Genomic DNA, 20849 nt, shown 5'->3' on the forward strand with positions numbered 1-20849 from the left:
CCCATGGAGTGGACTTTCACTGAGGTTTTACTTGCATCAGTCTTTCAACAGGGTTCCAGTTTCTAGGAGGGATATCTAACACTATGAAGACTGGAGTGATTGCCTCACTTTTAGGTATTTTGTGTAGTATACTTCAGGCTAGAAAGTCAGATAGTTCAATGGATAGTTTGTTGAAGGCCATGTGAAAATTGTGTCTCAGTCTTATACTTAACAACACAAAATTTTGTTGCTCCAGCAGGTTTCCCTAAAAAGCTGTGCTGTGTTTTTCCAACACAGTTCAATTCAGGGCCAAAATGCAAAGAAATATTGCTACTTCATTTGCCAAACTCAAATAATGGTGACATTAATAATTATTTTTTAAACTGAATTCTCAAATTCTGCTTTTAAATCAGCACCAAAGATATTTCATATTGTGACAGAGAAGGTTTAGTTTCCAACTCAAAGTCTCTCCAGCTCTTTTAGGAACCATAACAAAAGCATTCAAGAAATTTAAAGAAAAATTAGTCTGCCAATCTGTGTGCAGCTTTATTGAGGAATTTATAAACATCTGGTAAATAGCGTGTGCTGACTGCAAGGCATCTGATTGCCTGATTCAAAACACTGGAATGAGTGTCCAGAAAGTCTGTGGGGTCTCCATACTTGAGGATACTCCAAACCTGACCACATACACTCCTGAGCACCCTGCTCTCATTGATTATGCTTTGAGTGAGGAGGGGTGTCTTGAAAATCCTGAATCAACCATAAAAATATCTTACTAACAATTTTTATGTCTGTCTTTTTAGACTTCTGTTGTCTTCTGACTTGAAGCTTAATGAAAATAGGCTTCACATGGATTTCATGGGAGCCAGGGAGCAGAAAGTTGGTTTTGTTTTGTCCCTAAATGGAAGAGTCCAACACACTTTTACTGGATTAAAAGCCATACCTCATCTCCTTTCTCTGGATGGATTACTGAAGTGCAAAAACAACGTTCACGATGGTACTCTGTTCCTTTGTGTTTTGTTCTAACCTGCAGCTATCCAAGGACGCTGCTTAATTTTAATGTAATCCTTCCTGAGCTGCACAATGTATTCAGCCCTGGGGCCCCCAACAGTAGAGCAATGTGTACCTGCTGGAGCAAGTCTAGGGCAGACCACAGAGATGATCAGAGGGCTGGAGTCCCTCTGCTCTGGAGCCAGGCTGGGAGAGTTGGGGTTGTCAGCCTGGAGAAGAAAAGGCTCCAGGGAGACCTTAGAGCCTTTCCAGTACCTAAAGGGGCTTCAAGAGAGCTGGAGAAGCATTTTGGACAAGGGGGAATGTCTTCAAACTGACAGAGGCAGGTGTAGATTGGATATTAGGAAGAAATTCTTGTGAGGGTGATCAGACAATGGAACAGGTTGCCCTGAGAAGCTGTGGATGCCCCATCCCTGGAAATGTTCAAGGCCAGGCTGGACAGGGCTTTGAACAGCTTGGGACAGGGGAAAAAGTGTCCCTGCCCATGGCAGAGAGGTTGGAACAAGATGGGCTTTAAGGTCTTTTCTAGCCTGAACCATTCTGTGATTCTGTATAATGCAGAGCAGAGTACTTAGCAGGCAAAATGAACCATGGGTCATTGGGTTGAGAGTATTTTTCAGTGAACAAACAATTTTTCATGTTTTCATAGATTAAAGGAAACAGTGGGTGGCCTCTTTCCTCTTCTGAAATGTAGGGGCTGACTTGAGACTCCTAGTCCTTTGAATGGCTCCATGGGTGGAGTAAGTCACTGCAGAGCTCTGGAGGGATTGTTTAGCCTGCAATTACACAAGTAGTAACTCACAAGCCACCTGTAAATTTTACTTCAGAGGGAGTGCAGTATAGTACAAGGCCTAAGGGCACAAGAAGCTTGATGAATAAAAAGGAACAGCTGCCAGAAATACTATTATGTAATTTATTTTAAACACAGACACTCACTAGTAGAGAAACCCTCAACACTGAACTGCTTTGCTCTCTAGATTAGGCAAAATTATCTAGTAATAAATGGAAATGTTTCTAATTCCTCCTGGTATTAAAGTAATGGTTAATTTATACATTACTTCTAAAACTGTGGCTATTTCTGTCCCAAGAATGTCTCTCCACAGTAATAATTTCTGCCTGTTACAGGTAACATCAGTGTGATGGTCAACAAAAGACTGTATGGACTGCATGTCAGGAACAGGAATGTGTTTGGGAATACCACTGTGCACAATATCACTGTTGCCATCGTTCAGAATGGCAGTCAGGCAATCCCAGGGGAGGCAAGACTGAAAGGACACCTGGAACTGAGTAAAGAGAAGAAAGTGGGGCTAGTTAGCTTCCAGGTGGATGAGAAGGCTCTTTCTGTAGATTTTTTCAATATCATGGATAATGGGCACGGCAAAGTCAGTGGGACTTTCACACATAATGTCGACTTTTTAAAAAATGCAGGTAGGAAGAAAATCTGACTTGATGATATGATCTAACAAGGTGAATTTATCTAAATGACTGCTGACCATTGGAAACAGATGAGCTGGGTTTGCTCACACCAGAACAAAATGTGTGCTAAACCTAGCAGCATTCTTTTTAATATTGTTGAGAAAATACCATAAAATGGACACAGAAATAGTTCAAAGACTTTTGAAATACTTCAGAGTAAATTATTTCTCTCTTGTACAACTGTGCTCTTGCACAGCATCTAAGCTGACCAGTTCCTCTAAGTATAGTTTATGCCAAGTGTTGTTTCCTAAGCAAAGCCATGGATTTTCATTGAACTGGAGTTATCAGTAATTTTGCATGGATTCTTTTGGACAGAATAAATATTTTCTGAATCTTGTTAACAGCTAACTACTGGAGTTGGAAACAATACCAATTGGTAAATATCCTTTATTATGAAAAGGAAAGTTCTTAATTTCCAAAGTGTATGCCACATTTTAATTTAGCGGTCCCTTTTCAATATGATTTTCACCTGGTAGGTAATGTCTTTCTATAAATATCAGTGAAGTGATCACACTTTATAAAGGTGTGTCTTTTCTTATGAAAAGTTACAGAAGGCTGCTTTTGATCTGCAATGCATTTTTGTAGGCTGTAATGATAATCCAGAAGTGCTGTGTTGATTTTACTTCCTTCCCTGTCAATAGGGTTGCCTTTGGATGGCATTCTTAGTGCCACACGTGAGCATGGCACAGGAAATCACACCATTGCCATAGCCCTGCAGAGTGGCAGTGAGAAGATTGTTGCTGTGTTCGAGGGGCACAGACTGGCCACAGAGCCTCCAACATTCCAGCTATCTGTGAGCTTAAAGCACAACATCTCAAAGATAAAGAAACATGGGTTCCCTTTTGTTTTAGAAGCTGCTGGCTATTATGAGGTAAGAAGAGTTCTGCCTGTGAAAGTTTGATTTCTGGTAGGACAATTTGTGTATATATAATAATTCTAGGCTTTTCTTGTGTACTGTATATATTTATTTTAGAAGCTGCTTTTTGAGATGTACTAAATTACTGAGTGAAGGAAAGTTGTTGTCTGGCTCCTTGTCATACTGTGAAGCTGTCATCTAAGCTCTTGGAGCTGAATCTAGACTAAATGAGATGCTACATTCAGTACTCATTTAAGTGAAGTGCTTTGCTCTGTATGAACATATGTCTTGTCCAATTTTGTCTTTCCCCTATAAATGGGAAGTGGACCAGCAGGCCTAAGGCTTGCATCTAGTATTGGATTTAACTGGTCCTGGTGTCATCTTCTGGATGGCTGCTAAAGAGCAGAACAGTGTTTAGCATGGCTTTCCCTTTGGAAATTCCTACCCACAGAAGCATTATGGACCATATTCCTTGTATGATGTTGCTTGGCTGCAGTTCTCTCTATCTGCATTTCTGCTATAGATCCGTGAACTTTACAGCTCTTTTGCATCACAGATTATCTTTTCATAAAAGAAGGCTTCAAATACTTTGCTATTTCAGACATCCACTGCAAAACTCAAGTCACTCACATGCTTACATTTGGGTGGCTTCAACAGCTGTGGTAGGGTGAGAGACAGAGGTGTGCAGAGAACGAATTCTAAACAGTTCCTTTGCCTTGCTTTTTAGTAGTTGCAGTGCTTTAATTGTTTGTGCCTGAGGGCTCAGGGTACTTGAATGCTCAGGGTACTTGAATGCTCTCAATATGTTTTGGAGCCAGAAGGAATTATTGATACACTGCATTTAGAAGGTCTGGCATAACACTATAATGTCTATTTGAAATGCCTTGATGAATTTGCACTTTTATTTTACCAGTGCTGCCACCCTGACACAGGCTGTGATGTTTAAGCACAGTGCAACACACTCTGCCATTCCCAGTTGTTGCTGGGATGCTGTTGTTTGTTTGTTTCCATGATTTGGTTTCTTTTGTGCATAGAATTTCTCCAAAAAGATTGCTGCAGGGATAACAACCACAGTGGAGACAGAGCAGCTCAAGATTGAAATAGAGAAGAAAACCACTGGCACTGCTATGGAAGTTTCTTTTTTACTTCGCCATAATGTGGGAGGACTGATGGACATTGTTCCACATGTACTAGAGGTTTGCAGAAATCCTGTCATATATTGTAATGTATTCAGTGCAGTAAACACTAAACTGTTGATCTTTTCGAAATGGATGTTAAAATCTCTGTTTTAATTAAATCTATGTTTTGGTGCCTTCATCTATTTGATCCTTAAAGCAGCCCTGTAACTTGCTCCCTTGAATTTTAGTCTTCCCTGGTTTTCTTCATTCTCTGAATGTGCTTTATTGACAACATCAACAGGTTGCTTGCAGTGGAGAATCTACTAACAAACAGCTTTCTGGCCATTGCAATGGTGCAATTGCATTTCATCATTTTGAGGTACTCACTTCATTTATAAACTTTGCTCTAAACAGCATAGTGTCTTAACTACTATGGAGGGAATCTGAGTACTGGCAGTGTTGGACATGTAGAGATTGGATTTCAGCTTGCTGGAAGCTTTGTGTGCACTTTCAAATATTTTCATTAATTATTGGTTTGGGTTTTCTTCCTGTTATTTCTATTGTGGAACTCCAAAATAAAGATTTGAGTCCATCTCTCCATTTGTTTTGGCATTTATAATTATGTGGGATGAATACAAAATTGTGTAGGGAACAGTTCTCTTCTACTAATATGAGCTTTTAAAAACAGTATGTGACCTGACAGGAAAGCAAACTTGACAGTTTTCTGTAATTTTTCAGACTCCAGCAAGAGTTTCACTGAATGGGTCAATATTTACCAGCAACTTTACTGTCATCCTCTTTGGACATGTTTCTTTTCATGATATATTTGCCTGCCTGCAACTCTACGCCACCAGTAACATCCATCCTCATTTAGAAATCAACTTCCAGCATTCTTTGCCTTTACTTCATTCTCTGGGAATTGCCAGAGAGAACCAACTGAAGGTGTCAGCCATGAGAAGTGACAAGTACAAGGGCATCCTTGGTATTGTCCTTGGGCCTTGCACTTTGGAAGCTGATGGGGAAGTGAGCCTGGCAAGCAATGAGACAGGATGGGTACTTGCTTTTAGAAACAAGTGTGTCAGTCTAGAGGTAAGCCCAGATTGTTTTCTGCATGCCCTTCCAGTCTTTGTACTTCAGATCACTGAGTCACAGAAAACTGTCTCCTGGCACATTTATGAATAGGCCAAATTTGGTCATTAAAGTTCTGACAGAGCAATGAGTCAGAGCACTTGCAGGGGGAAGTGATAATCTGGAGTAATACAATAGCAGTGTTACTGCTATTGCCATAAAAATGTTGTTTAATAATAGTTTATTAATTAAAATAAAATTTTATCCTAAAATCTAGTGAAAAGCATGTCCTTTCAGTTTGGAATTGTGGAAGTTAAGATTTTTTTCTTCTACATTAGTTGTGAAAAAATTATTCAAGGATTTATTCTTCTTCCCCCCCCCCCATTTTTTTTCATCTTTTTCACAGAGAAATTTCTGATTTCTCTATGAAATAAGATGTCTTGTATGGTCCTTTCCAAATGCAGATTGTTTCAGAAAGAAGGAATACTTTCTCATGAATTAGGAACAAATGAGGAAGACAGTTGCTTTGCCTTGTGTGTTCTAAACTGTATAATCTTTTCTGTTGCAGAGGATGGGATTGCCTCGTGCTGCAGCCTTGGGGGGCTCATTTCAACAGAACATCTGCAATGTGGGCTTGTTAATGAACCTGCAGTGTGATGGCAGAGCAGTCGATGTGCAGATAGACACCTCCTGTCAGCATGAATATACACTCCAAGGGATGCTCAGGCATTCATTTCCCTGGCTCAGCCAGCTTGGGCTGCCTTTTGAAAACTCAGTCCTGTTCTCTGCAGCCACAGACTCCACCACAGAGGTCATTCTCCTGTTGCAGGCTGGCAGATGCAGACTGAAGGCTAGAGGGGATCTCTGTGTTCAGAATAAAGCTGACTGGACACTGGAAACAGAAACAGAATGTCAGCTTCTGCAGGTAGCTCTGGGAAGCTTTTAAAGAGAGTTTGGGGATCAAATGAAGGGCTTGTGGGTTTTAGCTAAAATGACAGTGCTGAAGTGTTGGGAAGGCACTCTAAAGGCACGCCTGTCTCACAACATTTGGCAAAGGCAGTGTCTCACACATCCTGTTCCCAGGTGCTCTCTGAGACTGAGATCAGTTCAGCCTTTGCTGACTGTTGCCTTCTCAGGCCGACAGTGCCCTCTAAGGCTGAACAGCAATATTAGCCTGAACTCTGTCAGAAATATATTCCCTGGTCTCTGAGAATTACACCAAAAGAGAACTTCCTTGTTTTTTCCAGTTAGTCTTACTGACTAAATTGGAAAGAATGACTATTGCAAAATCAGGGTTTTTTTCCTAGATATTCATAGGAATTTATATTTTGCTTTCAGATCCTCAAACTGAGTAACTTCCTCAACTACAAAGTGGCAACATAAAAATGACAGGAAAGTTGTGAAAAGGGAATTAAAACCCCTTAAAGTATTAAAAATAGTAGAATTTTCAGTGTTTTTAGAAATTCTTTGACAGAACGGGAAGAAACCTTTCATTTGGGATGATGCACAAGACAAGTAGGAAGTTTAATTATTAAAAAAACAAACCTTCTACAGTCAGATGCAAGGATGTCTGTTAGGCCTATGATTTTTGTACATTAATTTGTTTGAAAACTGAGATTGGTGTGGTCTGGACGAAGTATAGAATGTTTAGTAAACTTTGCCAATCTGAAGAAACAGGTATTTTATATTTTTTGTAAATATTAAACTTCATAAAGATGCAGAAGTTGTGAATTCTTCAGGAGAACCCTTAAATCTTGCATCAGGTCCTATTCAGGAAAAATCACCTTTCTTGTTGAGAGGGAGAAAAATGTCAACTTGGAGATTGTAGGTTTTGTCTCTGATATTGTATATAATACACACTTGTCTTAAAGTGTTTGTAATATTCCAAAGGATTTTTTTATTTAAATCTTGATAGGATTTCAGTTTCCCAACTCAGTCACGGCTCACAGGATCCATTCAGAAAGACAAATGCCAGGCAGAGTTGCTCTCTGTCCTGGAAACAGAAGGCAAAACTGCCCATCTTGAAGTGAGAGCAGAGTGCAAGGCAAAGATGGCTCTGCAAATTCAATTCAGGCATGACCTCCCCCAGCTGAAGGAAATCCCAAGGGAAAATGAGCTGTCCATCAGTGCACGGAAACACTTAAAGTATCTTCTTGGAGTTGGAATGAAACTGGGTGCCTGTGAACTTCAGATGAATGGGGACTTTGACCCTGAAAAGAACCTGCAGTGGAAAATGATTATAGAAAACAAATGCCAAACAATTCAGGTATGGAAAATAATTTTCTCCTTTAATGTTGAATTTATACATCTAAGCTAGGACCTTTGTACTTGCAAAAGTCAAAAGACAATAACTAAGTGTTTCAAAGAGGTTGCAGAGAAATAAGAAAAGCATTCTCTTTAAATGCTGTATCTTACTTCTGGAGCCAGTTATTCCCTGTATTTTCATATGGCATACTCCAAATTTTCTCTTAATCAGTACCTGCAGATAATGGACTTGCTTGTACTAGCTCCAGTGTGTTTTCTAAAACATGGTTGAAAATTCTGCAGGTTTTTTCTGTTCAGAAATAATGATTATTCAAAGTTGTCTTTAGCTTTATAAGCGATTACAGTTTCTCAGCAGTTTGAGAGACAAACTGCAACAGTTTAAAAATATATGAAGTAAATAGATAATCTTCAGGTCAGAAAATTCAGTGTATGGAAAGTTTGAGAGACATGTTATCACATTATGATCTGTGAGTTCAATATGCAAGTCAGGGCAAATCTGAATATACAAAGATGAGACTCACTTGCCCTTTTCCAAAAACAGAACTGCCATAATAAACTTATGTATACTGTCTGGTTTAACTGAATTTATGGATGCTTCAGGCCACTGGGACAATGTCAAGCATAGAATATAAATTAACTTTCCATTTAGGCAGGAAGAGCTACCACATTGTCCAGTGTTCTATTTATGCTGACTCATTTGTCAATAATAATCAGACATATTCAAAACAAAAAAAACAGCATTTATAAAATGTATTAAAAAACTCTCAAGATTTCTGAAACATCCTGTGCCTATGCTGCCTGATATACTTGATTTCACAGCTAGGTGATTAAAGTTGCTATTAGGAATTAAGTTTCAGAGGGAAAATGTATTTGTGGTTAAGTGCAAAAGTGGTGATTTTTAATTTTTTTTCTTTCTTTTACAGGCTCTTGGAGCACCAATGAAAATTGATGGCTCGGGCTATCTTTTGATGGATAAGATGAACCTAGATTCACAGACATTGATCACAGTTGATGAAAGTAAATTCCGAGGACTCTTTATACTAAAAGTCACTGATGTGAGTACCCTGCAGACTGTTGGAGTGTGTGAACAAGGTACTGAGTAATGTATTCTAACCTATGTTATTTGGAACAAATAGTCAAGCTTAAGTAATAAATGCCAGAATAAAAATTAAATAATAAAATCTTTGAAAATCTGGCACCTTCAATGTGCAGTAACTGATGTATAGGATAATAGGATATAGGCTCTGGCACTTCCTGAATAATTTCCTTGCTATGCTCTTTATATGTGAATGTTTGTTGTTTGTATTCTACAGTTCTTTACATCACTGTGATTTACCCTGCAAAATAATAAGCAATGATTAATTGAGACACTGCTGTTTGTTTATTCAGTGAGACAGCAACACTGGGAAGGCTGTGAATCTCTTGTTTTTCTGTTGACAATTACAAGTTTGGATTCTCTTGTCATCAGAGCAAGAGAACAGAGAACAGCACAAGTACCTGTTTCCTCAAGGTGCTTCACTTTCCTGCCATAACTGGTCATCTCTGCTTGTTTTTGTGCCATAGGGAAACAACATAGCTAGTGGGACTTTAATTCATGTTACATGTAGGACAGACAGATTTCTGGTTTGAGCTCTGTATTGCAGCGATCTCTGGGTTCTACATGTGCTTTGCTCTCTGTGCTGTGAACTGTTAACAGGAAAGGCAAGAGCTGGATGTGGTGCTAACCCATAACATCCAAGGAGCTGCTGACATTGGCATTCCCATGAGGATGTTACTTGATGTGGTATCAGAAAAAAATAGTGACTTCTATAAAGGATTTATTAATTTCTGTGTGAACAACAAGCAAGTAAGTGTCTTCTCCATATCAGTAATACGGGAAAAAGGAGTTGAAGTGAGCTAATTGATTTGGTAAATATTGTTTCTGCAGGCAATCCAAATGCAATACTTTGCCAGGGCTGGGTTAGTTCTAAAGGCCTTAAATTAAAGCAGTATCTTTCAGCCAGCCCTTCTGTGCAATTACTCCTTGCAACAAATTTGACATCAGCAATGATCCTTGACTCTTGTTTGTAAACTATATCAAATCTTCCTTATCAAAAATCTTCATTTGGTGCAGCATATTCCCTTTTACAGTACAAAGCTGTGACTTCTAAAAAAAGTAGATAATTCTTCACCATAAAGTTTTCATAGCTTTCATAATTTTATTCTAGTGTGTAATTAGTCCAGTGATTACAGTTACTCAGAGAAGCCTCCATGTCAGAGATGTTCCACAGTTAATTTTGTCATATTTACTTGAATTGAACAGATTACAGAAGAACTGAACTTTGTCCAGAAGTTGGATGTTGTGTCTCTTAACTACAAACTTATTCATAACATAGACACATTGAAGACTTTGCAAATAAAAGACAGGATTGAGTTGCAGGTAGGTTATCAACCTGGAGCCATGGCACGAGGGGGACAGCATCTGGGGAAGTGAGATGGCAAAGAGCAGCGGGTGTAGATGGGACTTAACACATTTGCTGTTTTGGTGAAGGGGAGTCCAGGTGCTCGCTTTGCTCTTGAGGGGTGTCCAGAAGCTCAGTTTGTTCTCGTGAGAGAATAGTTTAGATCAGAACTTTCCACAGGCCTGGGGCTGGAGGTTGCTCCTGGTGTGGAGTGAGGAGGGCACTGCATTTATGTGTCTGACAGAGCTGCAGTGTCCCCTGGACACACAGGGCAGAGGGGAGCACTGCTGGTATTTCACTGGGTCCTTTCCAAATGGTATTTTCCTTCTGAACTGTGCTTACCTGGCATATTTTTTTATCTGAGTAACACAAGACTTATTAATCATGTAACTGAATAGCATTAAAGTATGGCCATACTTGAGAATACATGTTAAATGTTTGAGTTCTAAAATAAAAGGGACATTTATAACTGTTGTGTTGTGTTATGAAATGATACAAGATGTGTTTTTGACACATCTTTGAGATTATACTGTCTCAACCAAAGAAAGAGCCCTGACCAGCAGGAGTTCTAACTTTTACAATTCTAGTTTTTGACAATTTACTTTTGTTGCATGCAGACTATCTTGAACCTCAAAGTCACCAGGAGCTTTAGTTTGGAAGTGCTTTATGGTGATCACCAAGCAGTTCTTGAAGGACAAATTCAGGAGTTTGAAACAAGTACCAACATAACAGGGAATTTCCATCACTCTTTGCCATGGCTGCTACAAGCCAGAGTCCCATCATCTTTACAGGTAGTTTTGGGGTTTTGTTGTCTTGTTTGTTTGCTTTTAATTATAATTATTGTCCTGTATAAGGATGTAATTCAAGCTATGGCTTGAATGAAAACTCCCATTTTGTAAAGTACAGGAGGGAAGCTGAGACTTTCTGGTATTTAAAAACTCTGGATGCCTAAAACCTGAACTACTGAAATAGAAAGTTTCTCCTTGACTGCTTTCTGAATGAGATTCTTCCATTCTGATCTGTGGTAGTAGAGTGGGTGCTGTTGATATTGTAACTCTACAGGACAGCTTGAGCACATTGCACCAGGAACTGGAGTACTGCCCCTTTGCTCTTGAATGGGAATTTTATACTGAAAGAAGTATTTGTGTGCTATTTTCAGAGAAGTATTGGAGTACCTACTATCTGGTAAATATTGTCAGTAGGTGTATATTAAGTATCCTTTATAAGAAGGAATTTGTGTTTGTGGGATAAAAAAGAACCTAATGAAAATTTGTCATCGATCAGTGAGGCTGGCAGGGCTTGACATTCATTTAGTTGAATCAGCTTCATACTTGAAAGTCAAAGATGATTAATGAAAGGCCAAAAGATATGTTGTTAATGGATAGATTTTGACATTAGTATAGACTAGACAGAACTTTCTTTCACTTCCATTTTCTCCTGTCTTAAAACTAAATATTATTTAAATATTGTTTTGAGAACTTATATTTACATGTCCTTTTTAGATAGATGTTGTTTTTCAAGGGAGAAACCCTACTCAAGAGAGATATGTGCACATTGTAGCTGGAGAAACATCAATCACATACATAATAAACTCCTATTATGTTGGCCACCAAGTGGATCTCTTCTGCCAGAGTGTGCACAGCAGTGAGGTCCTCCAGGCATCTGGCTACCCTAAGGCAATCAACTTGATTTTCAGTTTACAGAAATCAGGTGGGTACCTGCCATTCCTGGCAGGGATTTTATTCTCTAATAGCTCTATGATGAAGTTTCAGCTGTTCCTTCAACAGCTACAAGCTTACTAAGATTTACTGGTAGTACCTAAAAAGAGGCTTTATCTTGTTTGTAAGTAAAATTGTCATTCTGAAACTGCATCTGCAATTAGTTGATGAAGCAAGTCTACCATTAAAACTTGCCCTGGCATGAATCCTATCTGCATTTCTCTCTTACATTGTGATCAGGTACCTTAAGTACCCCCAGGAGAATATACTCATGTTGAAGAAAACTCAACAATTGTGAGAGCACCACAGGGCAGAAATTACTGAGGTTAGCAGGCACTAATTACTGAGGTTAGCAATCAATACTAATGTGAGTGGCATCATCTCCTTTCACCCACTCAGAAAAAAACAACAGGACAATAGGTCATTCTCAGGACAGCCACAGTCACCATGTAATTTCGACCAAAAACCCCCCATTTCTGTGGGTTTTGTCGTAAAGAATTTGTGGAGTTTCACATCTCTTATCTCATTTTGATCTTTTAGCAGTCTCCTATTCAAAAATGAAAAGCTGGTAGGACAGTGGGGAAAGGTATTCAGGTCATGCTCTTTGGGCATTGTTGAGCTGCGGTAGCTGGACTCAAAGGAGTCTCTGGAGGTCAGAACAGCTCAGAGCTCTTCCCTGGAAGAGGCTGCTGCAGGCCAGGGATGCAGCTGGCTGTATGGATTAGTCAGCTCTAGCTGCACAAACACATTCCTGACAGGAACTAACTTGCCACTTAACACTGGATGCATGTACACAAGCTCTATTACTACAAGACTTTGTAAGGACAAAGTTCAAGGACATCCAGAAAAACTCTGCCCTCCAACCACAGGCCAAAGATTCTTGTGATCTTGAATGATTACTTTGTCTTGATGAATGTATTAAACTAAAAGGTGTCTGGGTTGATTTTATACAGGCAGTACAGAAATTACTCAAAAATTAGCTGCTCAAATTGGCGCTATTTTGTCCCTTCTGTATAGAAAACAAAGCCAAGACTGTTTGTGAAATCCAATATGATGAGAAAGATATAACTGTGACTGTGGATGTTGACACAGACTTTGAACTCTTTGGTATATTTGTGTTCGTGGCAGAGGTGAAGCATTCAATATCACTTCTCCATCACCTGGGACTTCCCTTCTTTCTTAAGGTAATGCACCACAAAACTTTTGCTGTGCTTGGATGAAAGCTGTCACTTGAGTTACATTTGCATTAATCCAGAGCACTTCCAGTGGCCTTAGTAAAATGACTCCAGGTTTATATACAAATGCAGCTGAGAGCTGACTTGGTCCAGTTTATCTGAATCCTCGTTTAGCTTAAGTACAGAGCTAGTGGTCTGTTTCTAAGGAACCTGGTCAGGTATCTGAAATCCCCAGTTTCAGGGTTAATCATGTCAGGAAGGCATGTATTTACTATCACTTTGCTGCTAATAGGGCTCACAGAAGTGGAAAGAACTTTTGATAGAAAACAGCTGTCCTCTATATCTAGATAATTCTTTGCCTTGGTTAAACCACTTGTAGCACAAATACCTAAAATGCTTCAGTGTTGAATAAACAGAAGTAGATTTATATTCCAAACTACTTGATAGGATCAACATAGGCTATACTTGTTTATCCCTTAGGAGAAGGAAGCATTAGTTGAAATGTCCCTTTCCCTTTTGAAGGGCAGTACACAGAAAAACATTTCCAAGTGATCCACCACCTTATCTTCAAATAACAGGACATGTAGCTAGGATGCAAGACTAAAGGTCAGCTTTCCTGAACATAAACATTAGATCAATATTAAACCTGCATATTAAGTATTAGTGTTTCAAGGGAATATTTACTGCCAACCTTTTATAGTAAGGTATAAGATATTTTCACTTCCCCATTAATATTTAGTGAAATGTCTTTTATCCTTTAAATATTTGAATAAAAAAAAAAAGAAAAGCAGAGATGGTAATTCTTGAGATGCCTTATTAATTTATAAGGTGTGAGTATAACCAGGGGACTTCAGAAATTACTGTTCCCACAGACTTTGTCAAATACCAGTGTTGCTGTTGAAGTGTGGGAAATGGCCCTCATCTTTCCCAGAGAGATTCTTTAGCATTTTCAGGATAAGGCTGTAGATGATGCAGCAGCTGTGGGAGGAATGCCCTGGAGCAAAAACTTGGTGGAACCTCATCTGTTTCTTTAAAAAAAAAAAAAAAAGCACCATTTCTTTCTGGTATATGAGACATAAAATTGTGGAAGGCATAAACAACACCCAGCAGCTTTAGACTTAAACCAGATAAGGGTACATTGAAAGTAACACTAATATTTGCCAATAATGCAAATGAGTAGCTATGGAAACACACACAAAAAAAGGAAAACCTCTCATGAGGCTCTTGATTTACACCTAGGAAGCATCCAGAAGGCCTGTCTGGAAGATAAAATTCAGTGAAGATGATGGTTTTAAGTGAGTCAAGAGATTGTGCTCAGTTGAGGTGAAATACTGGGTAGAAGTCATGGCATGTCATTTTTTTATTTTCCCCCTCCACAGATGACAGTTCAAGAAGTCATGACTGAAAATGAAACTGAAGGTGCTCTGAGGCTGACCTATGAAGAAAACAAAAACTTCTCCTTTTCCATCAGTAGGAAAAAAGACCAGCAAGGGTAAAAGGGTCATTCTGAGCACTATAAAAATGCCATCAGGCTACTGTGATTTCCATAGAATACAGTTACTGTATAAATCACCAAATCACTGGTGAAATAGATAACAAAACTTGGATAAAGTGAGTAGTCACACCAAACACTCCTCTAAGTTCTGTTAAAATCTCTAATAATTGTAAATTCTAAGTTTATAAACCATGACAGTGCTTGCAAAGTCAGATTCCAAAATACCTTTCTCATTTTTCAAAAGCTGATGTATTTGCTATGGCAAAATGATTTCTGGTCCAGTGGGCTACATTCTGTCCCTGGGATGCATACACAGATTTTTTTATTGAGCTCAGAGGTGATCATTTTGTGTGAATGCATCAAAAACTGGGAGCTGGGTAAGTGTTCAGTGACAGGTACTTGGAGCTAACTCACATGAACTTGTGCTGCCTGCAAGAGCTGACTTTCTGAAATGTTGTTGAACAAGAGAACATTTCTTCCCTTTAGTGAAGAGTTGAATATAAAAGCACTCCAGACTCATCCCTTCTTTCTACAGTACTTCCCCTGTGCAGCACAACTGTCTTCTAAGGTAATTATCTGCAAGTAATCCATTGCATACATCACTGCAAAGTAGACTTGTCTAATGTTAGGAGTCAATCTGCTTTATTTCTAGTACTAGTATCTCTAACATTTTTGTTATTGTTGAGGATGTTCCTGTTTTTTAAAAATGTTAACAATCCTAGTCTTTTCTTTTCCTTTTTTTTTTTTTTTTTTTAATTTAATGGGAACTTGAAAAGGTAAATTATGATATGAGTGAAGCAAAAAGCAAACTCTACCTCAGGATGGAAAAAAGGGATTTCAATGTTTCAGCAAAGCTAACTTTGACTGGAAGCAGCTACACTAATGCCATTGAAGTGACACAGACCATGACCCAGGTTGGTACCATCCACTGGTAGCAAAGGCTGTGACAGGAGGGCACTTGGGATGGCTGCCAAGCAGTGAAGGCCAAATGCAGCTCCTGCTGTGTGAGGTGTTTTGCCCTTGATTTCTCCAGTAGCATGAGCAAACATTTTACTGTGGATTAGTTTGAGTTTATATTTGTTTGCTCCTATAGATGGAGCACTCATGTAGGATTTACAGGAAATAAGAAAAATAATGTGCTACAAACTGAACCAGTTTTTATAATGCAGGTCCCACACATTTCTTTCTCTAAATAAGAAGAGAGGTCACAAATACCTATTGTTGTTTGTGCTATCTGCTGGATTTATTCTGTGATAGTGGGATTCTTGATGTTGTAAGGTTTATTCTGTGAGATAAAGACAAAGACAACTTTTGTAGAAATGAAGACAAGTAGAAATAAATAGTTGCTTGTACGAGAGCAGTGGGCTTAGAGTAACATTGCTAGACCTTTAAAAACACATTCCTACAGACCCCACAGGACTTTGGGGTTTAATGTTTACCCCTTTTTTTTTTTTTAGTTAAAAATTTTTCCAAGGCAACTTGTGTTGGTGACAATTTACCAAAAAGGCAACAGAACTCATCTGCTGAGGCACATTGCCCTGTGGGATGGCAAAGAGATAAAGCTAACAGGCACTTACACTGGACTCTTCCCAAAGCTGCCAGGAGGTCATGGCATTCAGGGTAGGTTTCTCAAGTCTTTTACAAGTGTTCAAAGCAGACTATAAAATAAACAACATAAATCTGATTTCAAAATGCGTGTCCAAAGGGTTTCAATCCCGGTTTCAATTTAGGGCTTCTAAGGCCTCATTTGTTTTAAATTCATTATAGGTCTGGCTGTTAGAAATGTCCATTTCAGAATACTTTTTCTGCTTTGTGAATATGGAACATAAAACTTAAGTACTGGGTGCTGAAGGGAGCGCTGGTCACACTGGCTGCTACCTTGAGGTGTTAAACCCTTATGTTGAAACTATATGATCTGAAAATAGAGAAGATAACTGCACTTATCTGTTTGAGTGTTGTAAGCTATTCCTCTTCCAGTGTAAGGCCATCTTAGTTTCACACAGATTATTTCCCTGGTTGCTCTTGCTGAAGTTGCTCTGGGTGTAGCTGTCAATCTTTTGGTTATTTTTCTGCTGATAAATAGAGAGAGGGTTCCTGTTCTCACATTTCCTCCTGTTGAGCAGGCATCAGCACACCGAATTCTTTGTGGCTGCTGGGTAGGGGTGTGTGTGTGAGCAGAGACTGCGTTTCCCTGGGAACCAAGGGATGTCCTGCCGCCTGTGGGAAAATGTCCTGGGAACGATCATGATTCCTGGTGGCAAATCTTGTTTGTTTTCCTTGTAGTGGAACTTCTCCATCCTCTCTCCATCCCTTTTCCACGGCATGCCTGGGCCAACTTATATGTGAAACATTCAGCACGCAGTCACCAGGATGTTCTTACTGTCATTTGGAATGAGAAGGACAAGGTACAGTGGCCGAGAGCAAATAAATGTCAGGAGGGTATCAAGAGTTTTTGTTTGTTTGTTTGCTTGACTTTTTCTTAAAAAAGGGCGCTAAGCAAGCCAGGGAACTTGACTATAAGGCAAACAATCCCCCTTCTTGGATGTATAAATAGTTCTGACTGTGAAAGCTGAGCAGCTGATATTCTTGTAGGAAGTGTTTTCAGGCCATAGTATTTCTTTGTTTGCAGTAACCCCACACCTTGCTGCTTAACCAAAGGTAATGAAATGCATAAGCCTCACAGCACACTGGGTAAGGGCCTCTGATAGTAGATGGGAAGAATAGCACAAATATCATGCTTAAAGCAGCTTATGGACAAAGAAATGAAATCTAAGACAAGTGAGTAACTGTGAGCATTAGTTGAGACTGAGAAGGATGAAAAACTCGTTGCATGGGTATAATACTAGATTTACCCACACAGAAAAGGACACATACTGCTTAGCATTTTCAGCTTTATTGATTCAGTCAAAGCTCTTTTGTATTTCATTCTTTCACTCTCCTCCTTATTAGCAAGACTGACAAATGTAGTACAGTTGAAACGAGTCTCTGTTTTCATAAAGTAAGTAATCACTATTTTTAAAAAGTGTAAGAGTGAAAAAGACAGAACTAGGAGAACATAGGGTAGGTTGAGTTCCAGATGTGGTTAAATGGGGACACTTTCTTGACTTGCTGCTAACTGTGCTATCTTTACATGTGCATCCAAAATGCAGCACCTTGGTTGTGTATTACATTACTTTCTAAATAATGGAAAAATAGAAGACAATGTATAAAGTATGCTACCACACATAAACATGAATGTGCCTGCAAAGAGCAGTTAAAAGCTAACAAATTCAAAAATTTACTTTAGCAGTTGTGTAGAATGTATTTTTTTAATACTTCTTAAATTACCACAACTATTAAAATCCTGCCACTATCTAAATCACCACGAAAATATTTTGCTTTCAATAACATAGCAGAATTTAGCTCCTGATGAAGCAAATGTTTTTTCTTGTGCTTTAACTTTGCAAGCCATGTCCAATGATTCTGTGGCAGTGCAGCCTGCAGTCCCTAAAGATCAAAAATTAAGCTTCAACAAACTTAAGTTCATTATTTTAGTAAAATACAGAGAGCAGTTCTGCTTTGAGCTGTTCTATGCAGGGAATTCAAGCAGCAAAAATTATCCTAATTTTACTATTAATTTGTCCTGCTTCTTCAGAAAGGACTTTATTGTGCACATAATTCATTTGAGGTCAAGGTACAGGGAACTCTTACTGGGTGCATGTTTAAGATCAGTATGTGAGAGGTGTTTTATTTCACAAGTTCCTTTTCCATCTGTTGATATGGATCAGATATCAGTGTCATCTTCTCTGAAGATTGGAAGACACCGGACAAGCTACAGAGCCACTGTTGCCCACCCCTTTAATTACACTCTGAAGCAACTGGAGGTGCATTCCCTGTCAGAAAGAAGGGGCAGAAAGTACAACCAGCAGGTGAGATCATGAGGCTGGGCTGCAAAACACACAGCTGTGATACTGCATTTACTGTGAGTGTGCCTTTTGTCCATGAGAACTGCAGAACCAGAAATCATCTTGAAAAATGTAAAGAGCACTAAGCGCTGTTATCTCCTTGTGTCCAAATCACCAGCACTGTTTCCTAGCCAACAACCTTGCACTTTTAGTAATGACCCATTCTGGATAGGAGGAACCCAGAAATGCCCAGGAACCTGACAAGCAATGAAAATGAGGCAAATTTTGTCCTTAAAGCAATGAACAAACTCCTAGTCTGCACACATAAGAAAAACAAACAAAAAAACCCCAACCCCACGATAAAAGCAAACATAAACCCTTTGATACCCCTGTGAAGAAAATGTAAATTTTTATACTGTATAGGAAATTGCAACACAAATGTGAAAATGTGCAAAACTAGAAAGGCTTTAAACTATAGTTTTGAAATATAAAGCATATATAAAAGGGGGAAAAAGGAGGAGGAACTCCACAAATAATCCCTCCAGATCAAATACTACGGTATAATTTCTGTCTGACACTGCACTGTGTGGGTCAGGACACTGCAGCTGCTGAGGCTGAAGACTTTCAGCAATCAGCTGTGCCAGCTGTGCTGTGTTTGTTCATCTGAAGCCCTCTGGGGCTCAGGGGGGGTTGCACAATACTCAGTATGGTTCCAGAATCATATTCAGAGGAATAAATTCTCTTGTAGGGTCATTATTGCAGTTGTGCCATTAGTTGCTTTGCATGACAGACCCCAGGGAGCTTCCAGAGAGGGTGACAAAAGCCTTCCATGGCCTTGGTTGTAGAAGTGCAGCTTCCCTGGGTTTGTCCCAGGCCTGGAGTTTCCAGACCACTGAGTTCCATAGAGTTTGAACATGGATCTGTGGCAGCTTTCACAGTGGCTCTGTTTTACTCCACTGGATGGGGACATTCTGCTGGTTCTAGTCTTGCTGCTGGACAAATCCTTCTCTGCTTTCAGCTTCAGGTCTCAGGGAATGCTGGGCAGCCTGCTCACCTCTGGCTGGGGCTGGAGGATAAATCCAAGATGGACATCACTGCCTGGGTTGGCTGTGTGACACTGTCTGCAGGCCAGGTATGAGTCTTGTATCCCTTGGAAGGGATAAGTGTAGCTGAATTTCTGTGTTTGATCCTCACTGAATGATTTTTTTTTCTGTACTTGTTACCATATGAAAGCCTTGAAGTCAACCTTTTTATGTCTCAGAGAAAGAAAAAATAAATGTTGTGAAAAATTCAGTTTCATATTGCCAGACATGGTTGTACTTGGCTGCAGCTTTCCCTCAGGGCAGAGCTGTCAGCCCCTTAGGTTTCTTGGGAGAGACTGAAGCAGGGTTTCATGGGTACAGACCATCCAGGGATTCTCACAGGGTGTGGTTTTGCCCAGGAAACCTACTGCCTGAGGATATACTGAACACTTTTTAAAAAATTACTTATATGTGTCAATTTTTTCCACTTTCCCAGCTTCAGAGAATGTTAAGCATGGAACACCTGCATGCATGTGGGTCTCTAGAGCAAAGACCAACATTGTTTAATGAATACCTAGATCTGAACTGGGATGACAAAAAATTCAAACACAATTTTACATATGAGGTAAGAGAAGGCAGTTGTATCTGTTGACTTGCCATTTTTATGGAAGCTGTTCTCAGTAGATGAAATATTTTGGTTTTAGATGTAATGTTGTGTGGATTTTAAGAAAGCTTCTACAGAGCACTGTTTTTTTGTGAAATATCATTATTTCACACGACCTTTTACGTTTTTCTCTACACAGAAAGAAAGCTAAATGGAGCATAGTTAAGAAAGAAAGGGTTCTTACAAACTGGAGGCCTCACCTGTGCCCTAAATTTGCAAAACTTGTAGGATGGGGACCGGTAACAAGGCTGATAAGCCAAAACATTGTCAAATGGAAATGTAATGTTTTGGAAATGTTACTTGAAAATCCTGAAGCTACTGAAATAACAAAAGCCAGCCCAGGGATGGGATGAATGGGCTCCAAGGAGTGTCTAAGATCTTGCTGTCATCTTTTGTTTTCTTGGTTCATTGCAGAGAAATCAGCTCTTGTATCCTGATAAGTTTCAGTTAGAAGCTGTTCTGGAAAATATTTTCCTGACCCCATGTGCCAAACAGCAAATTCTGGGTAAAATAGAAACAAACTACTACTCTTGCCTGGATTACTATACGAGCTTTCAGTTCTGTGACCTTCCAAACGTAAGTCTGACATAAACACACGGAACCTACTTCAGTTTAAATGTAATTAATCATTTGGAGACTTAATTTTCCTCAGCTGCAACTCTTCAGAAGACTAACCA

The 20849-nt window shown here is 39.3% G+C and overlaps 1 protein-coding gene across 7 annotated transcripts in view; it reads left to right on the plus strand.

Moving 5' to 3' along the window:
* The window catches only part of APOLTP (apolipoprotein lipid transfer particle homolog), a 77216-nt gene that overhangs the window by 39336 nt on the left and 17031 nt on the right, over positions 1-20849 (plus strand). For all 7 annotated transcript variants that reach the window (XR_014958408.1, XM_085591725.1, XM_085591723.1 and 4 more), the window contains 23 exons: positions 783-976; positions 2116-2418; positions 3108-3337; positions 4357-4518; positions 4742-4819; positions 5179-5529; positions 6077-6433; positions 7424-7774; positions 8697-8828; positions 9470-9619; positions 10076-10192; positions 10832-11005; positions 11717-11924; positions 12950-13116; positions 14487-14599; positions 15089-15170; positions 15379-15516; positions 16060-16222; positions 16886-17007; positions 18370-18510; positions 19505-19618; positions 20005-20133; positions 20587-20748. Coding sequence is in view for 6 of the 7 variants with exons in the window: in XM_085591725.1 (XP_085447851.1) it covers positions 783-976; positions 2116-2418; positions 3108-3337; positions 4357-4518; positions 4742-4819; positions 5179-5529; positions 6077-6433; positions 7424-7774; positions 8697-8828; positions 9470-9619; positions 10076-10192; positions 10832-11005; positions 11717-11924; positions 12950-13116; positions 14487-14599; positions 15089-15170; positions 15379-15516; positions 16060-16222; positions 16886-17007; positions 18370-18510; positions 19505-19618; positions 20005-20133; positions 20587-20748 (4138 nt within the window). In the remaining variant the exon portion in view is untranslated. The remainder of the gene's footprint in view (positions 1-782; positions 977-2115; positions 2419-3107; positions 3338-4356; positions 4519-4741; positions 4820-5178; positions 5530-6076; positions 6434-7423; positions 7775-8696; positions 8829-9469; positions 9620-10075; positions 10193-10831; positions 11006-11716; positions 11925-12949; positions 13117-14486; positions 14600-15088; positions 15171-15378; positions 15517-16059; positions 16223-16885; positions 17008-18369; positions 18511-19504; positions 19619-20004; positions 20134-20586; positions 20749-20849) is intronic.

This window comes from Lonchura striata, chromosome 14 (genome assembly GCF_050655825.1).
Source record: "Lonchura striata isolate lonStrDom1 chromosome 14, ASM5065582v1, whole genome shotgun sequence".
Taxonomy (NCBI): Eukaryota; Metazoa; Chordata; class Aves; order Passeriformes; family Estrildidae; genus Lonchura; species Lonchura striata.